The sequence below is a fragment of the Falco naumanni genome, chromosome 5 (assembly GCF_017639655.2).
Source record: "Falco naumanni isolate bFalNau1 chromosome 5, bFalNau1.pat, whole genome shotgun sequence".
Taxonomy (NCBI): Eukaryota; Metazoa; Chordata; class Aves; order Falconiformes; family Falconidae; genus Falco; species Falco naumanni.
In genome coordinates, this window is record NC_054058.1 from 1076034 (window position 1) to 1097991 (window position 21958).

General features: G+C 54.4%; 2 protein-coding genes across 2 annotated transcripts; one reads left to right on the top strand and one right to left on the bottom strand.

Annotated features, from left to right (window-relative positions):
- Positions 1-1380: 1380 nt before the first annotated feature.
- Positions 1381-16581, top strand: LOC121089422 (acrosin binding protein). Its single transcript, XM_040596638.1, is given in 11 exon segments — positions 1381-1514; positions 2318-2421; positions 2423-2531; positions 5973-6067; positions 6181-6286; positions 6427-6829; positions 14491-14623; positions 14850-15029; positions 15136-15303; positions 15379-15465; positions 16017-16581. Coding segments are annotated over 11 exon segments (1524 nt in total). The 5' UTR covers positions 1381-1489; the 3' UTR covers positions 16131-16581.
- Positions 16344-20250, bottom strand: LOC121088591 (protein Wnt-4-like). The gene is given in 8 exon segments (XM_040594932.1): positions 16344-16370; positions 17071-17460; positions 17462-17526; positions 17529-17578; positions 18307-18433; positions 18580-18717; positions 19596-19834; positions 20186-20250. Coding segments are annotated over 8 exon segments (1101 nt in total).
- Between the last annotated feature and the right edge of the window lie 1708 nt (positions 20251-21958).

A 21958-nucleotide genomic window follows, 5' to 3' on the forward strand; every position in this document is an offset into this window, starting at 1 on the left:
GAGCAGTGGGGATTAACAGAATTGGGGAGCTGAAGGCCCTGGAGTTCTCTAAAATCAGCCAATTAGCAGTATGTCTCAAGCTAAGCAATGGAAGACCAGGGACATGCTAAAATTTGTAAGCCCCAGCAGCGCTGCCTGTTTTGGTGTGAGCGGCAAGAGCTAGCTGGAAAATGTCCCCAGCTCACTGTCTTTCTAAGAAGCTGGAAAAACATCCTAAAACTCAGTGCTGTCGTTAAATGGTCAAGCTGCTCAGAAACACTGGCATCCAACAAGACATCTCATAACAAACTACAGCCTGTCTCCTGCAAGGACTCACAGAGCTACATGCAGTTGCCAGACACCTTTCTAATGGACTGCCTGGCTGCAGTGGTTTCAGCTTTTGCCTTGACAGCCTTCGCGGCCACCCCGGGTAGTGGCGGGTGACACGTCAGCCCTGCAGTCGCAGCCGGCGCACCCACAGCACTCCCTGCAGCTGCTGCACCCAGCAGCGCTGCTCCAGTCTCCCACAATTTGAGACAGAAGCGACTTCAGCAGCATCGTGCCACGCTGGGAAGCAGCAGACTTCTCTGCTCTGCCTGCAGCAACTCTTCTGTTCTGCAAGGGTGTCACTTTGCAGCCGGGCTGGGGCTGTGGGGTGATTCAGGGGACACACAAAGCCGCTGTGCCACCCTGCATCTTGCTTACAGCTGCAGTTCTCGTTGCTGCTGTGCCAAGCGTTTTCTCTCCAAGCACCCTGACAGCTGCTTGCCCAGGATGGTTACGGTCATGTCTTTCCCTCTCACATCAGAAAGTGCCCAGCCGTGGGAAGCGCCGCGTCGGCTGCAATTCGTGGGGTGCACACGTGGGTCACTGCATCTGTGCCTCACGCTTTGGTCTCTGTCGTAAGAACTGGGCACAGGCACGTGGGTTCGGTGTCCCCCAAAACCAGCCGTGCGGGGCTCTGGGCACCTCTGCACTGGCCGCCCCAGAGCCCCTTTGGCTGGCACCATTCCTGCTTTGGCCGGGGAAGGCTTTCCCGTGCAGAGCGGCGCGCAGGGCAGCGGCGGGGGCAGGGGAGGCTGCCCGCTGCTCCTGGGACTTGCTGGGGCTTCACAGGAGGACACGGCTGCGGGGGGAGATCAGGCTGGCTTCCCCGCGTCCCGAAGCAGCCCAGCGTGGGGACGCTCCTGGGGGGCACGAGGTGAGCCCCAGTCCCCTGCAAGTGGAACAGGTTTTTGTCTCCCTCCTGCTGCAGGCGGGCACAGAGCGCTCCGGGCGCAGGCCCGCGGGGAGCCGGGCCAGGCCCCGGCTGCCGTTGCCAAGCTGCCAGCGCCGTGTTGCCTAGCAGCGGGGGTGCCGGGCCCCTGCCTCTCCCCACGCCCGGCTTCCCCCTTCCCCCCGGGGGCGCCTGTCTCCCCGCACCCCGCAGGCACGGGCTCACAGCCGTTACACTGCCCCTGCCCCCTGCCCCGTCACCGGGGCCACCGAGCGGGCGAGGCCTGCGGCGGCCATGCCGGGGTGGCGCTGCCTGGCGGGTGAGCGAGGCCTGCGCGGCCGGGCGGGCAGCCCAGGGCCGGGGCCCGAGGCTGGAGCCCCCGGGCGGGGGGGCCGGGGCAGGAGCGGAGGCGGCTGTCGGGGGGGGGGGGGAGGGGACACGGTGCCCGCCGGGGGGCGCGGGCCGGGCATGGCGGCGGGGCTGCGCCATGGTGGGTGCCCCCGGGGCAGCGGGGAGCCGGGCAGGGGCTCCGGGGGGGCGTGACCAAAAAAAACCAAAAAATGAAACAAATCCAAAGATCAAAACACCTCCCCCCAGTGCGAACCAAACCAAACTCAAAAAACCCTGACTTAAATTCTTTTTAAAAGTTTTCTTTTTCTTCTTTCTTTTTAATTTTTTTCTTCTTTTTCTTATTTTTTCTTCATTCTTTTTCTTAATTCTTTTTTCTTTTCTTCTTTTATTTTTCCTTCATTCTTTTTTATTTCTTTTTTCTTTTTTTTTTCCTTCATTCTTTTTTCTTTCTCCTCTTCCCTTTTTTACTTTCTTTTATTTGTACTTCGTTCTTTTTCCTTCTTTTTCTTTTTTTATTTGCAGGTCATTCTTTTTTCTCTTTTTATTTTTTTTCTTTTATTTTTTTTCCTTTTTCGCTTTTTTCCCTTCTTCTCCATTCTTTTTCCCCCCTTTTTCCCCAGGGCTTCTGGTTCCCCTGGGGCAGTCCAGGCCAGCTCAGCCCAGTGCCCCACTCAGCGCTAGCAGACAGGATCAGGCCACCCCGCCGGCTGCTCTCCCATTCCCACCCGCTGCTCGCCCCTCAGGGCTCACCGCAGCCTGCTTCTCCCCCAGGGCTGCTGACCGTGCTGACGTTCTCTGCAGCTCCACCGGTGCCTCCTGCTCCAGGCAGCCCGCTGTCGGACAGCGAGTACCAGCTCTTCTTCGCCAGCCTGGGCCCCCCCCTGGAAGGCAGCCGTGCTCTGCCAGCTGCGCCAGGCGCAAGGCTGCCTCAGCTCCACCATCCTGCAGCTGGACCAGGAGGAGAACCACGGCCACGTCCCTGAAGGTATCAGCCCACCTCCACGGGGAGATGTGGGCATTGCCCCAGCTGGGGCAGCGCCAGCTGTTTCTCTGCCCCAAAATGCCACGGGCTTGTGGGAATGGTGGTGGGATGGCTCAGTTTTGGGGTGTCTAGCCAGCTCAAAGCAGGACACTCCCAGCACTAGGGCACCCTGGATTTGTGCAAGGGAGTTTGGTTTTGTGGCCTCTCTGGGTAGCCCTTCCAGTCTGCACACCTTTCCTGAAGAAAAAGTCTTTTCCTGATGGCCAGTCCTAACCTCCTAAGCAGGAATTTGCAGTTTTTTCCCTCTTGTGTCATCTGGCACCACCAAGAAGAGTCTGACTTTGTCATCGTGTAGCCTTCCTTTGGGTCCTCGTGGGCTGCCTCTCTTCTCCATCCAGCGGAACAAGTACAGCTTCTCTTCACAGGTCACGGGCTGAAAGCCACGACCACTTCAGTGGCCCTTTGCTGAGCTCTTCAGTTCCTCCACATGTCTGTCGGTGGGGTGGCAGGGGAAAAAAACTGGCTGCAGTTTTCTGAAACTCACTGAAGCTCATCATCTCCTCCCAACAGTACACCTTACAACCTGACCGGCTCCTTCCAGCTTCAGCTAGGGTTTAACACAGAAGCTTGGCTCATGGGCTTTCGTGGGCCTTTAAGAAAGCATGAGCTGATAAGCTGCTTTTTTAAGTGTTTAACATTTCAGGAGCCAAGAAACATCCCAGTTCAGAAAACACCATAGCAACAGCACCCTTTAAATCTCTGCAGTCATACTTTCTCTGCACCCCTGCATCAGAGAATTTAAGTGGCATAATTATATCTGTGCAGCTGAAAAACTTGGGACTACTTCTGTTGTATTTTTCTTCAGAGGAAAAAAAATAGGAACAATTTTTGTCATAAAAAATATGTCTTTATATTTAGCTATGAACGTCAATGAACCGAACGATCAGCCAACTGTGCTTATTTGGACTGCAGCATGAGGGCAACTATTTCTTGCTTGGTTCTGCAGCTGTGTCAGGGGAACAGGTCCCACCCTGCATCACCAGACCCAGGGATGGGTCCTGGGCTCCTCCCTCGCTTGAGGGCACCTGCAATCCATGATGCCATGGTGTTATGTGTACCTAGGGCCTGTCCCTGGTTCCTCTCCTGGTGATGCCCAGCACACTGGCACCGCTTTTCGGCATATCCAGCCATGCTTCCACTCCTGCTGCTTTCGGAGGCTCAGCTGCCAGCAGCAGGAGCATCTGGGAATGCCAGAAGATGGGGCAATTTTGCAGGATGCCCTCTTTGCTACTTTTTCCTCCAGCCCTCAGCCCAACAGGCCCATCTGGCAAACTTTATTCCCCTCTGTGTTCCCTTTTCCCCACTTTTGGGGCTATTTTAGCATGTGTTACAAACCAGCTGAGAGGCTGAGTGGACGTGGCAGTGCATGTGCCCTCACATATTTTGTCTCCACTGTCCCCACAGATAAATGGCAATGCTGTCTGCAGTCAAATATTCGTGAGCATTAATTGTGCCTCTTTAGGCGTGGTGCTGAGGAGAGCAGCTACGCTGTGTTTTAGACAGGGGAAGCCTACACAGAGCCTTTCAACACTGCTGTGGAAGATGAGAGTCAGGAGGATGTTTCCTGATGAGAGTATGCAAATACTTCAGCTGGTTCCACCTTTTAGTGATGATGCAATTGTTAATTAATTGCCCACCCACCTCCCCACCCCCATGCTGGGATCTCATGCAGGTGGAGTTGGCCACAAAGCCCAAGGGGGTGGCTTCCTGACGCTCAGCAGAAGCTGTGCTGTTTGCAGCAACACATGGGCAGGACGAGCAGAGGAAAGAGGCAGAAGATCATATTGATTAAGCAGTTGGTGCTGGGAATGTCTCCCTTTGGCAGGAAGGTCAGAGGATTCAGAGGTAGACTAGTATCTCTGCAGGGGAGATGAGCTGAGAGAAATGAGGAGATGGGGATCGGTGCTGAAGGAGGCGAGCTGCTCGTCAGGCAATGCCACCAGCGTTGGACAGGCTGTGGGAGAGCTGAGCCACGATGAAAATCTAGAGACAGCAAAGAGAGCCCACAGGAAATTTTAACTGTGTCAAGTTTTCCTTCACTTCCCAGGTACTGGAATGAAGATGTACTTTTCTTCTCCCCTTACCCCAAAATGGAAAGTTTCTGTGTCATTGTGGGAATGGTTTGTAACAGGACACAGCAGGCTGTAATACTCCAAGCTCCAGTATGCCTGGTCTGGCACGCTTTGCTGGGGGTGCAGGAGAGCCAGGCTAATGCTGGGGATAGCAAAGGGCTGGGCATCCTCCACTGCTCGGAGGTAGCAATGCTCCTTTGTAAGTAGCGGCTACGTGATGAACTGGAACTCTGCAGCTCCCAGTACATGTGCACGGGCATTGCTCTCGGTGAGTCCCTGTCGCCTGTGTCCTGGAGAGATTGCGTAAGGCATCACCAAGGGACAGGGTGGGGATCTGGCATGTTACCTCCAGCTTGGGTAATTTTCTGGGCTGGGATCCTAGTGAATACCTGAAATTCTACTATTGCTGGTGAATCCATGTGCTCAGCACAAGTGAAGGAGTACATACAGCATAAAAGACGCTGCACAAATAACCAACAGGAGAGCACTGCAACTCTACTGCCAGCCTCCTTCGTCTCAGCTAGCGCTTGACCCATTCAGCATGCACAAAGGGCTGGCTCTGCTAGCTGGGCCATGCACTCGCAGAGCAGAGGGAGCACAAGGCTACCCCCCTCCCCAAATGTCCCAGAGTTTTTTTGCTCTCCTGCATGACCTCAGCTCTCCCACAATCGCTGCAGGAGGAGCTGTAGCTTTTGAGGCAGTAGTGTTGGCAGCACTGGGCAGGATTATGGTGCACGTGTGTACAGGCACAGGACTTGCCAGCAGCATCTTGGCCCTGTGGACTTTCCTCCATCTCCTGCATGGCTAGAATCAATGTCAAACTCTTTCTTTTTTTTTTTTTTTTTTTTTTTTTCCCTGAAGAGGTCGTCTCCTGTGGTGTTCCCAGTCACAGTCTGGTCATCTTTTTAAGCCATCACACACCTGCTTGCCTTTTGTTGTTGTTGGTTGGTTGTTTTTTTTAAACCCTTGAAGGACTAATAACAGAGTCCTTATTAGATCCTGGAAACAGGAGGTTTGGGTCTTTGTAAAAGGGAAGATAACCATGTGAAAAAGGGCAGAAGGACTAACTGAAACCGTGGGTAGTTTGGAGGGAAAGTGCATGTGGCACCTGGGATTGGAAGCCATAATAGCACAAGGCTGTGATCTCCACGTGGGGTCAGACAGCTTTGACTTTCCCTTCAGCCACTAGCACTCTGAAAGCAGCCAGCCAAGAGGTCCCCAGCTCTTGCTCTGCCCAGGTCAAGGGGGCAGATGCCAAAACCTGTGGCCTGCCCCCATCCCACATCTCTCTCTCTCTCTATCCCCTCTCCAGGGCCAGTCTGCTGTGACTTCCCTGAGGCTCCGTGGTTTCAGACCTTCTGCCAGTTCACCCAGTACCGCTGCTTCAAACGCCAGTTCTATACCAAGGTGGTGCACAGGATACAGGGCAAGGGGGAATATATCTTGGGAGATGGAAGGGGTGAGGAGGAAGGGAAGATAACACAGTGAGATTCATGTTTCTCCCTCTCTCCTCCACGCAGCGAATCCCATGTTCCAGTTTGTCTCCTCAAAAAAAACTCCTCATGACAGAGCAACCCCATGCTGTGGGCTCCTGGGCAAGGGGTAGAAGCTCCCCTACAGAAGAAGGTATGGCTACACCAAGCTGTGCTGTGTGCCCCTGCTTGCCTGCATATCTCCTGTAGCTACTCTTCCCCCGCTCCCCCCAGCAGCTTTCTGGCTGGCCTCAGGAAGGTGCCCTCAGCCGCCCCATCCCACTCTCTCCCCAGCTCCAGAGCAGGCTTCTCTCTTGCATGTCAATGCCCTGCTGCGTGCCAATGTGGACAGTCTCCTGAAGTACTCCTATGCACTGTCAAGTCAGAAACCACTGCTGAGGAATGTTTCCACAGCCACGCCAGGGGTGCTGAGACCCCCACAGGACAGGGGGCTGCCTGCGCTCCCACCGACCCTGCTGGTCCCAGCCTCCTTGCCTCCCAGGCTGAGATCCCCTGACCGCACAGAGCAAGCCTGGGAGCAACGCCTACAGAACAACGTCTGGCAGCTGATCCACTCAGCCCTCTCCTTGGAGACATCCCTGGGCAGTGAGGGCCCTTCTCCAGACTCCAAGTCACACCCAGAGAGCATGTCAGGCAGCACTGCAGAGAGGGTGCAGGAAACAGCCCCCCGTGGCAGGTAAGTGGAAGACCTGTCTCCCCTCTGGGCAGGGTACCACACACCACCCGTGCAGGGCTGTCCTCACGTGGTAATCCTATGGCATTTGTGCCCCTGCCCTGAGCAGCTGGTGAGCACAGGAAGGTTTTCTGGAGCAAGCTGTCCCATACAGAGCAGAAATGTACTTGGGGAGCCCCTCAGGGACCCCTGCTCCAGCACAGAGTAAAGCAGGGAGAGGGTGACTCAGTGCTGCTAGCACCTGACAACATTACTGTCCTCATGTCATGAGCAAAGTGCATTTAAGCTGGGCCTTAGATGCCGGCAGGGCTTTTTCCCATGCACGTGTGTCCTCACACCGTGGCCATCTGCAGCGTGCAACCACATCTGCACTCATCTTCCCCCAGCTCACGTCTCTGAGGAGTACGGATGACCTGCAGAAATAGCTTCCTTGCCAACATGGGTCCTTGGGCTGCTGGAGTAAGCTTGTGTCTCTCTGTGTTCCTTGCCTCTCTGCATTCAACATGGGGCAGATGTTTCTTAAAAACAGTCTGGCCTGAGGAGAGCTCCATCCTTGCCCAGGTAGAGCAAAAGCAGTCCTGGGCTAGGAGACAGAGCCGGGAGCACAGAGCCCTGCTCCTGGCTGTGCAGGACCACTGCTTCTGCCCGAGCACATGCGCACCTCTGCACTCTGGAGCTGTGCATTGCCCTGGTTGCCTGGTCTGGCTTTGAAAGCAGCTGCATGCCAGTTCAGCACAGGGCCCTGCGACAGTCCAGCTTGCTGCAGTCCTTTTACACACCTTCTTGGCTCCCCCAGCCTTGGGATGCTGTAGGAGCTTGTCGAACATCTTGAGCTCTTCCCAGCTGATCTGCCAGGATCCATTTGCCTTGATCCTCAGGCAGCTGGGGCTCGCGAGCTGCAAAAGGATCCTGTGTTTTCACTCAACTTACTTGTTGTACCTTTAGTACTTTGTGGCTGAGGATCACTTGCCTTGACTGAGATGCAAGGGTTGTTTTGCTTGCCAGCAGCAGACAGAATGCTGTCTAGATGGGGTTTTCATGGAGAAGTCGTTTTGCTTTGGCTCTGTTGCCAGCTAATGATGTTCCTGTTATCACACAGGTTTTGTGCATGGTTGCAGTCTGTGGTTCCTATTAAACACACTGCATACTACTACAGTTGAGCCAGAGATCCCACTTCTGCATGTAAAAATGAATTGCATTGCATTGTTAAAGCTGTAACTGTTCTGTTGCAAGGTTGTAACTTATGTCATCCTCCTTCCTAATATTGTATGAGGCTTTTACTGCCTGGCAAATTTTTACTGGGGTACGTACTCTGAGGCAAAACTGTGTTTCATTGAGGATATGTTCATTTCCCCTGCCTCTGAAATTGAGCCTTGCTCTGATTTAGTTATATTGGGATTATTGAGGGACTGCTGTGATTGCAGATGACACTCGCTATTCTGCTGCAGAGTTTCTCAAAGACACTAATGCTGACTGTGTCTGTAACCTGGCAGCCGAGCCACATCAATCATACTAAGCAAAGCTTAAATTCAAGTGAGGATAAAAAGGCAAGATAGACCACGCCTGTCAGCTTTGCTGCTCACCACATCCCACCTCCTCTCAAAGGGACTTCAAAGTATGACCTAAAAAAGGGGTAAATGCTTTGAGGCTTTTCCATTCCAGCAAGAGGAGCAGTGCTGGGTGGGACCGTTCAGCATGCGCAGGTGCCATTCGACGTCCGGTTTAACACAAGGGGCGCAGGGTGTGAGGGCACTGAGCCCAGGGCTGTGTGTCTTCCCTAGGCTCTGGTGTCTAGTAGGACATCCATCCTTGCTCACTCAGCCCTGCTTGTGGCAGCTGCTCTGGTAGCTCTGCCAGCTTTGATGGTACCTGATGAAGCTGGCTGTGACCTTTAGAGACAGACAGGGCAAAGGCAGTAACATAACAAGGTGAAGAATTTGGAGCATACTTTTGTGGCCTTTCTGCTAGCAGTGAATCATCATGGGGGGGAAAATTTGTCTCTTATTGCACTTACTCTCAATTTTTAGTTCTTATTATGCTTTCTGCCCTGTGATTAAAGAGCTATTTATTTCTCATTATTGCCTTTCCTCAAAGTTACCGATATACCATGATTCAATCCTGCAATAAGCTAAAAAGAGCTCTGTAGCTTCTACATTATAAAGCTCGCATAACTCTCGCTCTCTGCGGCAATTTTTAGTGTCCCTTTAAAACATCCACACACTTCAGCTCTGCATGCACCATTCAGTGATGGGTTTCAGCAGTTGGGTACACAGGAGGAGGTCAACCTCCCTTCTCTTCCCTGCTCTTCTGTTTGCACACAAGAATTGCATTTGCCCTTTTTCCCAGGGCTTCCCACTGTTGCGTTGTTCATCCGCTATGACCCCTACACTCCTTTCAGCATCATGGCTGTCCCGGATACAGACCTCATCCCGTTGGTATTTGCGTGGGGATGCTCCTGGTTCATGTGAGCCCTGCTTCCACAGCAAGGACGAGCCAAGCCCTCCAGGGGCTACATCCTCCTCCTCCTGCTTTACCCCTCCAAACAGTCCTTGTGGTGCTTATGTACTTCATCCCCAACAGCTTTAATTTTATCACTAGATCCTTTATTAAAAATACTATCTCCAGGGAAAAAAAAACAAAACTCTTTTTGAATTATCCTCATTCTTTCACAATTATTGTTTTTCCACCCTGGGTCTGACAGTGCGGGATGGGGCCCGTTCCCCTGACATCTCTTTCAGAAACTAGCTGTCACTTGAGGATTACGTAGTGGTACCTTTTGGACATTCAGTGAGGCCAGGGCCCAATTTAGTGCCTCCGTATTGTTACTGTGTGCAGCTAGCTGTGAAAGGGGAGCCGTAACATGGCAGGTAGTCTTCTCGCCAGCAAGCTAGAAGAAATTCAAATGCTTGTAGGCTTTTGGGACTCTCAAAGCAGGGGTCTCTCAGTGTCCCGGGGGCAGAGGTAAAAGGCTGCAATATTGTGCGGGTCAACAGGACAGAAGTGTTTACAAAATACAGTTTTTCCCTTGTCTGTGCATCCTGAGCCCTTGGGCAGGCGTTATTTTCCCGTTTTCCCAACAGCTCCTGCATTAGGTTACCTGCTGGGTTTGATCTGTCAGGTACCTAGCCAGCCTGCCTGCCTTCTTGCCTGCAGGCCAAGTTCTCTTTTTTTTATCCTGAAGCTGCTAAGAATGGCTTTTTCCTTGGTGGTTTTAGTTTCCTGCAGCAATCACCCCCACCCCAAAAAAAAAATAAATCAGAAGTTACAAAGTGCTGGAAAGCTGCTGTTTGCTCTTTATCCTCTTTTCTGCTTGCCTCAGGTATTCACTCCACCTCACACAGCTATCCAATATCAAGGAGGTTCAGCAGCTGAAAGTTAATGGCCCAAATCCTTGTCATTACGCTGAGGGAGAGGTGAATGTTGTCAACCAGTATTCTTGAGATATCGCTGAAGTAGGGTCTATGTGTGTCACTCCATGTCTCAAGATGCTAAAGCAAGAATAGGCTTTTATCTGAAGTTTTCTCCTTTTGCCTTTAAGCAATTACTGATCTCAGCCCACAGATTCTACTTAATTATATTTTTTCCCGTTTCCCTTGAAACACTGCCTCCCAGTACCTGTTAGGCTTTTCCTAGAGCAGTGGTTAGGTACTAAGCTGGGAAGGGATTTGCATTTCGAAATCACCTTAGACAGACCTATAGCTTTCCCTGAAGTATGGTGAAACTTCTGCACATCCACAAACAGCTCAGCAGCATGTCAACAAGTGTAGGGGACCAGCAGCAGTGCTGTCATGCTCTGCCAGGTCCGTACCGCTTGCCTATAATGCCTCTGTGATGGGACACAAAGCCCCAGCACTGCCAGAAGGCAGCATCGGTGAGAGAGTGGCTGGATGCACTGAAAAGCGGTGCCAGGGCACTGGGCATCACCAGGAGAGGAACCAGGGACAAGCCCTGGCTGCACCTAGTGCCACGGCGTGGTGGATTGCAGATGCCCACCAGCGAGCAAGGAGCTCAGGACCCGTCCCTGGGTCTGGTGATGCAGAGTAAGACCCATTCCCCCGACATATCCCAGTGGCTTTCAAGATACTAGCTGTTATTTGGGGATAATGTAAAAGTACCTTCGCTCACCCCAAGGTGGTAAACCAACTCATAAATTTGCAACCGTGAGGTCAGAAAGACTCGCAGCGGAAATGGAGAACAGAGATAGAGGAGGAAATGAATGTGACAGAGCAACAGAATTTCTTGGTAACCTCAGGCTGATGGTGCGACTCAGTTTCCTGGGTGGGTCAGCGGATGTTATGGACACAGTTCATGTGCAGCTGCATATGTGGCCGAAGGCAAAGTGTCAGTAGGTGGTTCATACTGATATGAGGCTTTCTGACCTGCATGAGCTGATCATATCGAACATGATCTGTAAATCTAAAGTTTGCTGTGCAGCAGAGGCTCCTACCCACATCTGATTTTGTGTTTGTTCTGAACAAGTAGGTCATCAACACTCAGCAGATGTTTTACTGCTACTTATAAGCTACTTATGGAAGCACTCTTTTTAGAAAAGTTCCCTTTTACTGCCTGTTTTGCCTGTAATCATCTATTTGCATCTTGTTTAGGCTGCACTTGTTGGACCAGTACATGTGTTGGAGAAAACAAAGCCTGTTAAAACCCATTTATTAACAGTTGCTTTCAAAGCCTCAGGTTGTTGTTTATTTACTCTTCTTAAAAAGGTCCAGCAAGGTGGACAGTTTTCTTCTTTTTTCTACCTTGGTGATGAAAACAGCAGAGCTATTCATATAATTTTTAATGGCTATTAATGTGCCTCTGACTTTACTGGTTTGATCATCCTGGTGTGATGAAGAAGCAATCAAATCACGTGCCACTGGAATAACAAGCAAGTAGTGGAACAATAGCCAATATTTGTGGATAAATTCTTTCAGATGAGTTTGGAGAGTAAGATCAGGGTCCTTAATTGAAATTTGTGAGTCCCATCAAGGTGACCCAGATGGTTTACCAAATCTTGAAGGCAAAGATCCAGCTGCACCTAAGCAGTCAAGCATCTGAGTGGTGGCAAGGACTCCCTTTGGCTGTCACAGATTTATCAGCGAAATGTGGACTGAACACTTGTTCTCCAGGGCTACAACTGCTTAAGAGAAAATTGTCAGTGTCAGGTAATCCCCACGCAGACAGCAATCCTTTACAAAAGAGAAATGCTAGGTGTGCCTTGGGGGCTGTCACTGGTTCTTCTCTCAGAGATGTCCAGCTCCCAGTCACAGAAAAAAGCTGAGAAGGTTGAATTGAACAACTCTAGACAAGATTTTCAAGTGGGATGAGCACTGACTTTTTGCTCTAAATTTCAAATTTCCTTTTCTTCTTAGTATCCTAAATGGTCTGAATGTTTATAGAGGAAACAAAGAAAAACCAAAAATAAAAAGGATCGTGTGGAGCCACAGGATGGAGGAGTGGACATAAAGGATCTCACAGATTCTGGAAGTATTCTCTGCAGGATAGGTGGGGTTTCTTTCTTTTTTTTACCAGCACATTGTAATTCTTTCCAGCTTTGCCTGAAACGGTTGGTATCTGTCACCGCTGTCCTCAGTTTGCACTCTTCTGTCCTCTTGGAACTCAGCCTTTCCCTCCACAAACCTCTGACCAGGTTGGTCACACTGTGGTGCATTGCAGTAAGATGCACAGGCTTGCAATATGCAGATTTCCAGATTTTCATCTGTTCTTGTTTTTTCAGGGGATGTGGTTAATGTGCTGTGGGCTGGCACCACAGTAATTTTTTCATGTCTGTCCCCACAGCATACCTTTTGCAGCCCGTACAGGATGGTGTGTTAAAGGAACACCTTCACTCACCTTGTTGCAGGCTAGAGCAGCATCTGCTTTATGATAAAACAAACTTGACTGTAATGTTTTTTAAAAAATATAGCACTCGTATTTTCTGTGACTTAAGATTTTCCAGATTCTCTTGTAGAGTGAGAGAGAACTTCAGAGATACTGACATGCTCATTTGCTGCTTGTTAGTGTGAACAGTTTGGGTACAGGATCACTCGTTTCTGACCCGCTGCCAGTGCATGACGCGTGCTGTGAGCTCCTTTCCCCACGGTGTGTGGCAGTGCCCAGGCATCTCTGAAGGAGCTGTACAAAGCTTCTGCCTGTTAGCCCTAATGCTCACCCGTGTTCTCCTACATGGACGCACAGCCAAACCCCGTGCAAATGACAAGCATCTGTGTGTTCCTGTGCTTATGGTGTGTACCTCTCACATGTCCATAGATCTGTGAGCACCAGTCGTTCCTTACAACTTGACTTCTTCACACACTGCACAATCCTAAGAGCCTAACAGCAGGGAGAGTGACCTCTTTTAGCCTTGAGGCTAAATTGCTATCGCTCACCCTGGCCTTCTTGCTCAGCACAGGGCATGGAGCCATGCCTGGCAAGCCCTGAAGGAGAAACATTGTGTGGCTGAGGTACAGACCTTTCTGCTAAGAGAAATTTAGGATATCTTTTTGATGTCTCCAAGCTGTGGAGAAACCGCCCCATCAGCTACTCCCACACCAAATACTCTTTGTGTCAGGAACGTGTAGCTAACTTCTGCTTTGAATGGGTCTCACCCCAAGTTCCAGTCGCCAAAAGTCATTGCTTTTCCGTCTGCTGATGGAGAGAGCCTTCCAGCTGATCCCCACCTTGGTGCCAGCACTGACAGACTGAGGGGCCACCCACAAGTGTCTTTGCTCAGCTAAGCTTCTCGCTCTGAGTGTTTTCCAGGCCTTAGGAAATGTCATCTTCATGACCTCCCTCCAGGTTCTCCAGATCATTTTTATTTTTTTAATGCTAATCTAAAGGTCTCCAAGAAGTTTCAGCTGCACTTAGGAAAACTTCTCCATAGAGGTTAGCCCATGCGTGGATTTTAAAAGCATTTTAACATAAGCAATTGTTGCTCTTATCTTCTTACTTTCTGCCAGATCAAAGCTTGTTTATTTATCACTGGTTTTGTTTGTAGGCACAGGAGACAAATGTCTAATGAGCATTTTTACCTCTTCTGCACTGTTGCTGATAACTGACACCATTCCTGTCTAATAACATTTCTGTACCATGTCTACAGTTTCTACTGTTCCTAAGAGAGGCAAAATATTCTTATTGTCCTTATCACACTGTCATTAAATTTTCTACCTTTAGCTTCCTTCCCATGTCAGTTTGGATGAACAGTTAATTCGTTGTTACCGATTTTTTCCCCGTTCTGTCAAATACATTGGCTCAAGCAGGAGGGAGACTTTGGAAGTTACCTACTCCAGACCCAAATGGGCTGCCCCACGGTCAACACTCAGCAGACCTCTAACAAATATCTCCCTGCTGTGCACTCAGATGGACAAAACCAGGCAGGGGCTGCTGCAGGATCCCTGGGGAAGTTCCTCAAGCTGTGCTCCTCAGCCTGTCCCTCTCACGTGCTCCCAAACGTACACACACACCCCCCGGAGCCTCCACGTTACACACGCAGATACAGACTCCGCATGTACCCCCATTCCTCCATGCAGGTTGGCCAAGGTTTCTTTGGGAAGGGTTTTTTTGCTACTTTGGGAAGGGTGTGTTTTCTCCCCTTTCATTTTTTAACTAGAGGTCTACCTCTTCAGCTTGTGACAAGAGATGAGACTTGACTTCATCCCTTTCTCTGTCAGCCTTTTAGCCCTGAAGAATGATGAGGCAGTGATGATCCTGTGCTATGCGGTGCTGGAGGGAAACTGTGTCTCATCAGCGGTCACCCAGATCTGGAAGGAGATGGAAGAAAGAGTCCTCGGGTTCGGAGATTTGGTAAAGATGCTGATGTCCCCATTTGACCCCCACTGTGTGCAGGCCTCTCTGCAGTGCTGACCACAATGCTCGGGTGGCCAGAGCTCGTCAGCACTGTCCCTTCAGGTGCCACCTCCTGGGAGAAGCTGACCTGGGTGACCAGCAGCAATATCCAAGCCAGAGCAAGGACATGGGAGGTCCTCGGTCTCCTTTTTCCCCCCTGACCTCCCCACTACATCCACCCTAGGTGTGTGACAGCCTTGGGCGGCGTCACATGGACCTGTGCCCTGACTGTGCTTTCTGCTCACTGAAGAGGGAACAGTGTCAGAATATGAAAAACCTGAACCGTGTTCACTGCAAGACAGGCAACTTCAGCACCTACATCAACCCTCAGATCTCAGCCCAGCACCAGGCTGCAGGCAACAAGGTACTGGGTATGCTGCATGTCCTGCTGGCCTCTGAGGAGCAGCCTAGGCTGGGTGGTGGGGAAGGGGAGGAAGAAACATCACTCTCTTTATCCCCCTCCTCTGCAGACCAGCTCCCCAGAGACCTCAGAGTACCATGGCGTGGAGGTTTTCAGAGGGCTGAGGGCAGAGTACTGGTGCAGCCGGATAGCCACCCGTGGCTGTGAGGACCCTCGTGTGAGCCTCTGGCTGAAGGCAGAGTACGCCGCCTTCCAAGATGGAGATGCCCAGAGCCAGGTAGGTGCCCAGTGGATGCTCCCACCCCTCCTTCTCCTCTTCCTCTTTCTCTGGCCTTCATTCCCATCTTCCCAGATCTGCGACTCAGATGGACTTCAGCACCCCAACTACTGCGTGTTCAAGAGCCACCAATGCCTCCAGCAGAGCCTCTACAACCAGCGGGTGAGAAGCAGGCTGCAGCGCCCTTCACACAGCCTTCTCTGTGGCTGATCCCTCCACAGCAGCACCGAGTCCCTGCAAGACTCACCAGCCCTCTGCTTTTCCCTCCAGTAGGACAGAGTTGGGGGTGTTTGGGGGTGTGACAGTGATGCAAGTGCAGCTGGTGAGTAATTGAGGCGGTGGGATTTGCACAGACGCTGTAAGAGTGGAGACGACCACTAATGTTGAGACAGAGGAGCTGTAGGAAGCATCCCACCCATCAGGGTTTCCCTGCATGTCCCTGCAGGGGGGGAATCTCCCCCATCTGCTGTGTGCCTCCTAGGTGGTACAAAACCCAAACCCACCAGAGCAGGACAGAGGACTAGCCCATACCTTAGGAAACACACAGTTCAGCTGTCATCCTCTCCCTCCTACTTTCCAGGTGGTTCTCCCCTCTTCCTTCTGGTGCCCCCATCACCCCAGCCTCCAGCTGCCATCCATCATCGGGGTCCCCTTTCCTTGGGGGGAAGGATGGGCAGTGGTAGCAGCCTTATGAGCTCAGGCTCTCCTTGCAGGTGACTCGTCGCAGCTGCCTCAGAAACGAGACATACCGGGTGCTGAGTAAGAAGGAGGGAGAGGAGCAGGTGCAGCTGTGGCACCAGAAGTTCCTCAGCCTTGCCAAGGGGTGATGCCTGATACCAGGGGGATGTGTGGCAAGGACAGGACTCCACAGCAGGCTATCTGGAGCTGTAGTGGGGCAGAGAGCCTGGATAGACTTGGACAGCTCTTCCCAGACCTCTTGCTGGCCAGCCAGCTCATCGTGGCCTGATCTCACCCTCCGAGCACCTGCTCTGTGCCGGCGCCAGCGGCACACCATGAGGGGAGCCTCACAAAACAGCATCTCACTGTGGGACTTGCTGGAACTCCTCCTGAAAATATTTTCTCCAAACAAAGGAGCAGCTGAGCATTGGAGAAGGCATCAGCCCTGGCCACCTAGATTAAGAGCCACTGGCCCAAGTGTCCTTGTCTGAAATCCCCAGCCATCTCTTGCCTCCCTCTCCCTGCAGGATTACACCAGGTGATAGTTCTCCCTCGGATGAGTCTTATTGTATAAAGAACCTGTTCACCCTACAAACTTAATTTGCTCCCTTCTCTCTGATGCTGCTGCTCTATTATACCCTTCGGTGACCCCCTCCAGGCTCCCCCTGCCCCCCTGCTCTGCACTCGGCTGTTTTTTGCTCACTGCAGCCCATGTCCCCTGAGCACGATGACCCCAGCGTGGCCTTGTCCTCTCCCAGCCCGTGGCAGGGAGCAGAGACAGGCACCCACCAGGTCCCAAACACAGCATGCGAAGAAGGACCTGACACACTGTTTGCTTTCCACTGCAGCTGGTTTATTTCTAAAGTTTAAGGATTTATTGGGCCTGTGTCCTCCAGCCCTCCATCAGGAAAAATCATTCAAACCACAAAAAGCCCAGTGAGGCTGGCGAGAGGCTGCTGTGCGGGGACCCCCGGAGCCATCCAGCAGGGCAGGAAAACCCCACAGCTCCTCTGCTCCCCCTCGGGCTGTGTCTCCCCTACACCTTTCCCTGCTCCTCCACCTCCCTCCCCCAGCTGCCTTCGGCCCCGCCGCCCCGCCGCGGCAGCTGTGCACCTCCGCGAGGTGCCGGCACTGCTTGCCCGTGACGGAGCAGCACCAGTGCAACTTGCAGCTGCTCCGCTCCACCACCTCCGCCGGGGCTGTGCGGAAGCCCCCGCCGCAGCACAGCAGCTCGCAGCCATCCGTGGCTGGGGATGTCCGGTTGCGCTGGTGGCCGGAGGTGCCAAAGACCCCATGCCCGGGGGCCCGGTCGCAGAAATCTGGGCTGGCGAACAGGTAGACCAAGTCATGAGCCGCGTATGGCTTGAAGCTAGAGTTCGTGGGCACCAGGAGCTTGCGGGAACCAACCCGCTTGGGGTAAAGCTCTGTGGCCCCCTCAGACTTTTCCTTGAGGACGTTGCCCACCTTGCGGAAGGGAGGGAGGCATGACCCTCCAGCACGCGCGCACCTCGCAGGAGCCTGACACGCCGTGGCACTTGCACTCACCTTCACGTGGGCCAGGAGAGCCTGTGGGGCGGGAGGCAGCTGCCAGGCAGAGCTGGGACACTGCCCTCGCCCGCCTGCCTGCGGGCCCCAGCTGCTGTGCCCCCAGCCCACCTGCCCCGGGGGCCCCCACCTGCCCCGGGGGCCTGCACCTGCCCCGGGGCCGGAGGGCGGCTGAGAAGGGAAGGGAAAATGGGAGGAGAGGCGAGAGGGGAGGGAAGAGGGAAGCGAGAGCAAAATAGTCTTTTATGCCAGATCACTATGAAGCAGAAGGGGAACCACTCTGTGGAAAACAGCCTGGCTTAGGTCTGTAAGAAAAATCCCTGAGACAGGGGAAGAGACTTGCTCTGGGGAGGTGGATGGATCTGCCCAGAGCCAGAGGACACTCAAGGGACCAGATGTCACAGCAGCCCCTGCAGAAGGTGTCTTGGCTCAGGAGGGGCAGGGAAGCCCTTCGGGGCAGAATGGAGGAACTAATTCCCTTTGCAGAGAAGGCCAAGGAAGGTAAATGGCAGCTGGGCTCTGTGAGGAAAAGGAGAGTCTGCGCGGAGGCGGGGGGAGGCTGGGACCCCGCTCCACAGCGGCCAGGAGCCAGCTCGGCGAGCGGTGCTGGGCTGGGCTGAGGAGGGGCAGCAGGATGCAGCCCTGCCCCGGGCTCCCATGGGTGCCCCCGGCCGCTGGGGGTAAGGGGGCTGGACCCAGCTCCGCCTAGCCAGGGAGAGACCCCTGCAGCCGGGCTTGCTTCCCAGCCCTTGCTCCTGCCCTTACCTTCCCCCCAGCCGCTTGTTGTGCAGGTTCATGAGCGCCGGGCTGGAGGGGACACCACGGCTCCTCTCGGGGTTGTCTACAAAGGCTTGAGAGAAGCCAGCCCCGTGTGACAGGTTCTCAGAGCAGCCCGACCACTGGAAACCTGCAGAGGGAAAGCGGCACGAGATGAGGAAGTAGAAGCCCTGAGAGGAGCTCCCAGATTGCTGAGGGCTGTGAGGAACCTTCTCCCTTGGGGCGGGTCTCCCCCATGGATCTTCCCCTCTGTCACCCCATCCCTGCCGCCACCACCCTCCTTCACCTTCGGGCTGACTCCTCGGATCTGGCGGTCGCAGCCACACTCCAGCTCCCCGCGGCTGCAGGCACGAGTCACCGCAAAGGCAATGCCGGCAGCGGGGACGGCGTGGGTGAAAGCAGGCTCCCGCGTGCCTGCAGCGGGGTGAGAAATGGCCCCAGTCTGCAGAGGGGGAAGGCACTGACGGGACACGGCACTGGGGAAAGAGCTGCGAAGGCATGCTGGAGGAACGCTTCCAGAAGGAGACTGCTGGGGAGAAACTGCTGGCGGGATGTTCACCCAGTGCTGCTGTTGCTGAGACCTGGAGCCGGCAGGGCGATGGCTCTGGGGGGTCCTTTGGGCTCAGCGCCCTCGCCCTGGCACAATTGAGTTCCTGGGCCAGGCGTCCCATTAAGGGGGAGAAGTCAGCAGCCCCCAAGGGAAGAGAAAGGGGAGTGGTGGGGGGTGCATCAGGGTCTGAGGGGTTTGTTAGGGAGGACCCTGCCACCATGTCTCCAGGAGCCAGAGACCCTGCTCACAGCTCCCCGTATGGCTCCTCCCGGCCAAACACACGCAAAACCTGTTCTGTGCTGGTTTGGGGGCACAGGCAGAGCCTTCTTCCCTGGCTGCAGCAAAGAGGGACTGCAGCTGCAGAGCAAAGTGTCTGATATGAGCTGCTGCTGCTCCCAGGGGCTGGGCTGGCGGCAGGCAGGGGAGAAGGTCTACCAGTCTGCAGAGCTGGTACCCGGAATGGGCCAGGTGGAACCAAAAAGCCAAACCTGACCAAATGAGGAAGAAGTTTAGGCAGAACAGTAATATTTGTAACAGCATATGCATTTGGTTCAGTTTGCTCTGTGTTGACAACGATTAATACAGCATGCGGAGGAAGGCACTGGCCACTCTGGGGCTGGGCCCAGTGTGACACTCGCACACTACCCCAGGAAAGGCTGATGTGTCAAGGGGACCGTGTAGGCTTACTGAAGGGACCCCGTACCCAGTCTGCCTGCATTGCCCGCCCCCCCCCCCCCCCGACCTTGGACGGTGACCTTGCCAAAGACCTGCAGCCCCTGCAGAGTGGAGCAGTTCCAGCGGCGAGAGCGGAACGGGTGCTGGCACTCCTTGGCAGCCAGCTCCGCTCCTCACTTCACCGCATCCATGGCTTCTACCTGGCGCTGGCAAATGCGGACCTGCTCTTCTACCAGCCCTGTCAGACCCTTACAGCCCCCGGGGCCCTGGAGGGCCACCTGCAGGGAAGCCTCCTCGGCCAGGTACCTGTAGGGCAAGGGAGAGATTCAGTTGCAGGTGGACTAGAGCCAGGGCCATGTCTGTGCTGGACTCGCCCCCTGTAGCCTTATTTTAGCGCAGAAAAGGGGCAGGGAAGATGTGCCATCTCTTGTCTGTGCCAAATTGGGCATTCCTGCTCCCCACCCTGGTCTGCACCTCCTGAGCTTCACCATCCCTCTCCCTTCATGCTCCCAGGGATGTCCCTCCTCATGTGCTGCCTTTGGATTGCCCAAGTTCCTTCTTCCACCCTTTTCTCAGAGATCTGCCTGTTTTCTTGGGAGCCAGCACCTCCCCAGATGACTTTCCGACCCAGACGGTACAAGCGCAAAGCGTACTTACAGCCAGGTCATGGCAAGGACGTGTTGCATGGGGATCAGCACCACGTACAGCCTCACCATCTCCATCCTCTCCCCGGCAAAACTCCACCTTCAGCCACGGTGCAGCAGCCGCCTGAATCCCCTCCTGGACCTCCCACTGCCTCTGCCTGGGGGTCTCTCTCACAGCAGCTCTGGCCCAGCACTGCAAAGCGTGGGTAGCCTCTGCCCTGGGCAATGACCATGGGCTGCCATGGTGTGCCAGCACTGGAGACCCGGTAGCCCACAGAAACCTGCGGGGATGGTCCTGTGTGGGCGTCCACGCCGGTGCTGTCCCCTGCCTACAGCTCGGGCAGCGTGGTGGGAGAGCTCTGAGCTAGGGCTCTGGGGTAGGCACCCGTCAGAGGCAGCTCACATGGCTGGGAACAGTGTCAGCATTACAGCCCTGGTCTCTGCTGTCCTGTCAGCAGACGATCTGGTGGCCTTCCTCCACAGCCAAGTCACTTCATCGGCAGGAAGCAGCCCGAGACCCGGTCGGCAGCAGACAGAACCTCCACGCCAGACAAACCTGGCAGCTCCAAGCAGCTGCTGCTAGTCCAGCTCGTCCCCACTTCGTCACCCAGCCCTTCGGGGAGCCAGAGGGTTTCCCTGCAGTGACAGCTCGTGGGAGCAGAGAGGGGAAGACCTGCTGCCCCACTCATCCCCAGCCACCTCCTTGAGGACCCTCCCTCATCTGCCTCCTCCAGGCTGGAGATTCTTCTTTTCTACCCTGCAGCACGCATAGCTACAGCAAACAAACACAGCCCAGCTGCTCCCGGGCTCTCTTAACTCTTTCCCTGGCAGGTCCCCCTTTGTGCCCCCCGTTTTCTTCCCCACGGCAAGAGGGACAGCCCTTGCCCTTCTCCCGGGTAGGCACACTGGGGCGGCTGCCCGCCTCAGCGCGTGGCCCTTCCCTAAGAGCCCCTGGGAGTCCAGGGAAATGTCAGCTCTGTGCCCGGGGAGCTGAAACGTCCTGGGGGAAAAGCCTGCCATTCCCTAAGTGAGCCTGGGAAGTGCCAGCTGTCCCCACCACCCTGGCAGGTGACACTCCTCCTGCAGCCCCGGGGCTTCTGCTTCCCCTGCCCGAATCACACAGAAAGCGAAACATGGGTGCCCGACCCGGCCGTGGTCCCCCCAGCGTGGCCCTGCACGGGGATTCACCCCTTCCCTGTGCTTTTCCACATCTCCCTGCACAAAGGGGTCTCGGTAGCACTGGGCTTCATCAGCCATCCCTTCCACCCCGAGCAGCCCCCCCGCTGCAGAACGCTTCCCACCGCTCTCCTTGCCTTCCCAGTGCCCCTCACTCTGCCGGGTCCTTGCTCCTGCTTTCTGGAGCCAGCGCTCCGGGGTGGCAGGCGTGTTGGGATCTGCAGCGTCGGGGTGTAGCCTCCGACACACACCCCGGTAATCTGGTCTTACCTGCTGTCGACTCACAGCGGTGAGGACACGCCAGGGGTTGCGCTGCTCTTCCCCACCGGCTGAGCCCCTCACGGGCAGCAAGGGGCCGAGGTATGAGCCCACCCGGGGGGAGATGGAACTCATGGGCTGAGGCACCGAGTCACGGTGAGGTGAGTGACCCCGGCTGGGCGAGGGATGCTGCGGGGCTCGCGGGCTAGGTGAAGTGTCAGTGTCCTCTTCTGATACGCATGGTAAAGCCAGGACTACCCAGCTCAGCCAGATGTGTGCACATGTGTGCAGGGGGCGAGGGCCACAGGGGAGGGGGAAGTTCCCACAGAGGGTGTCCAAGACTCCTGTTGCA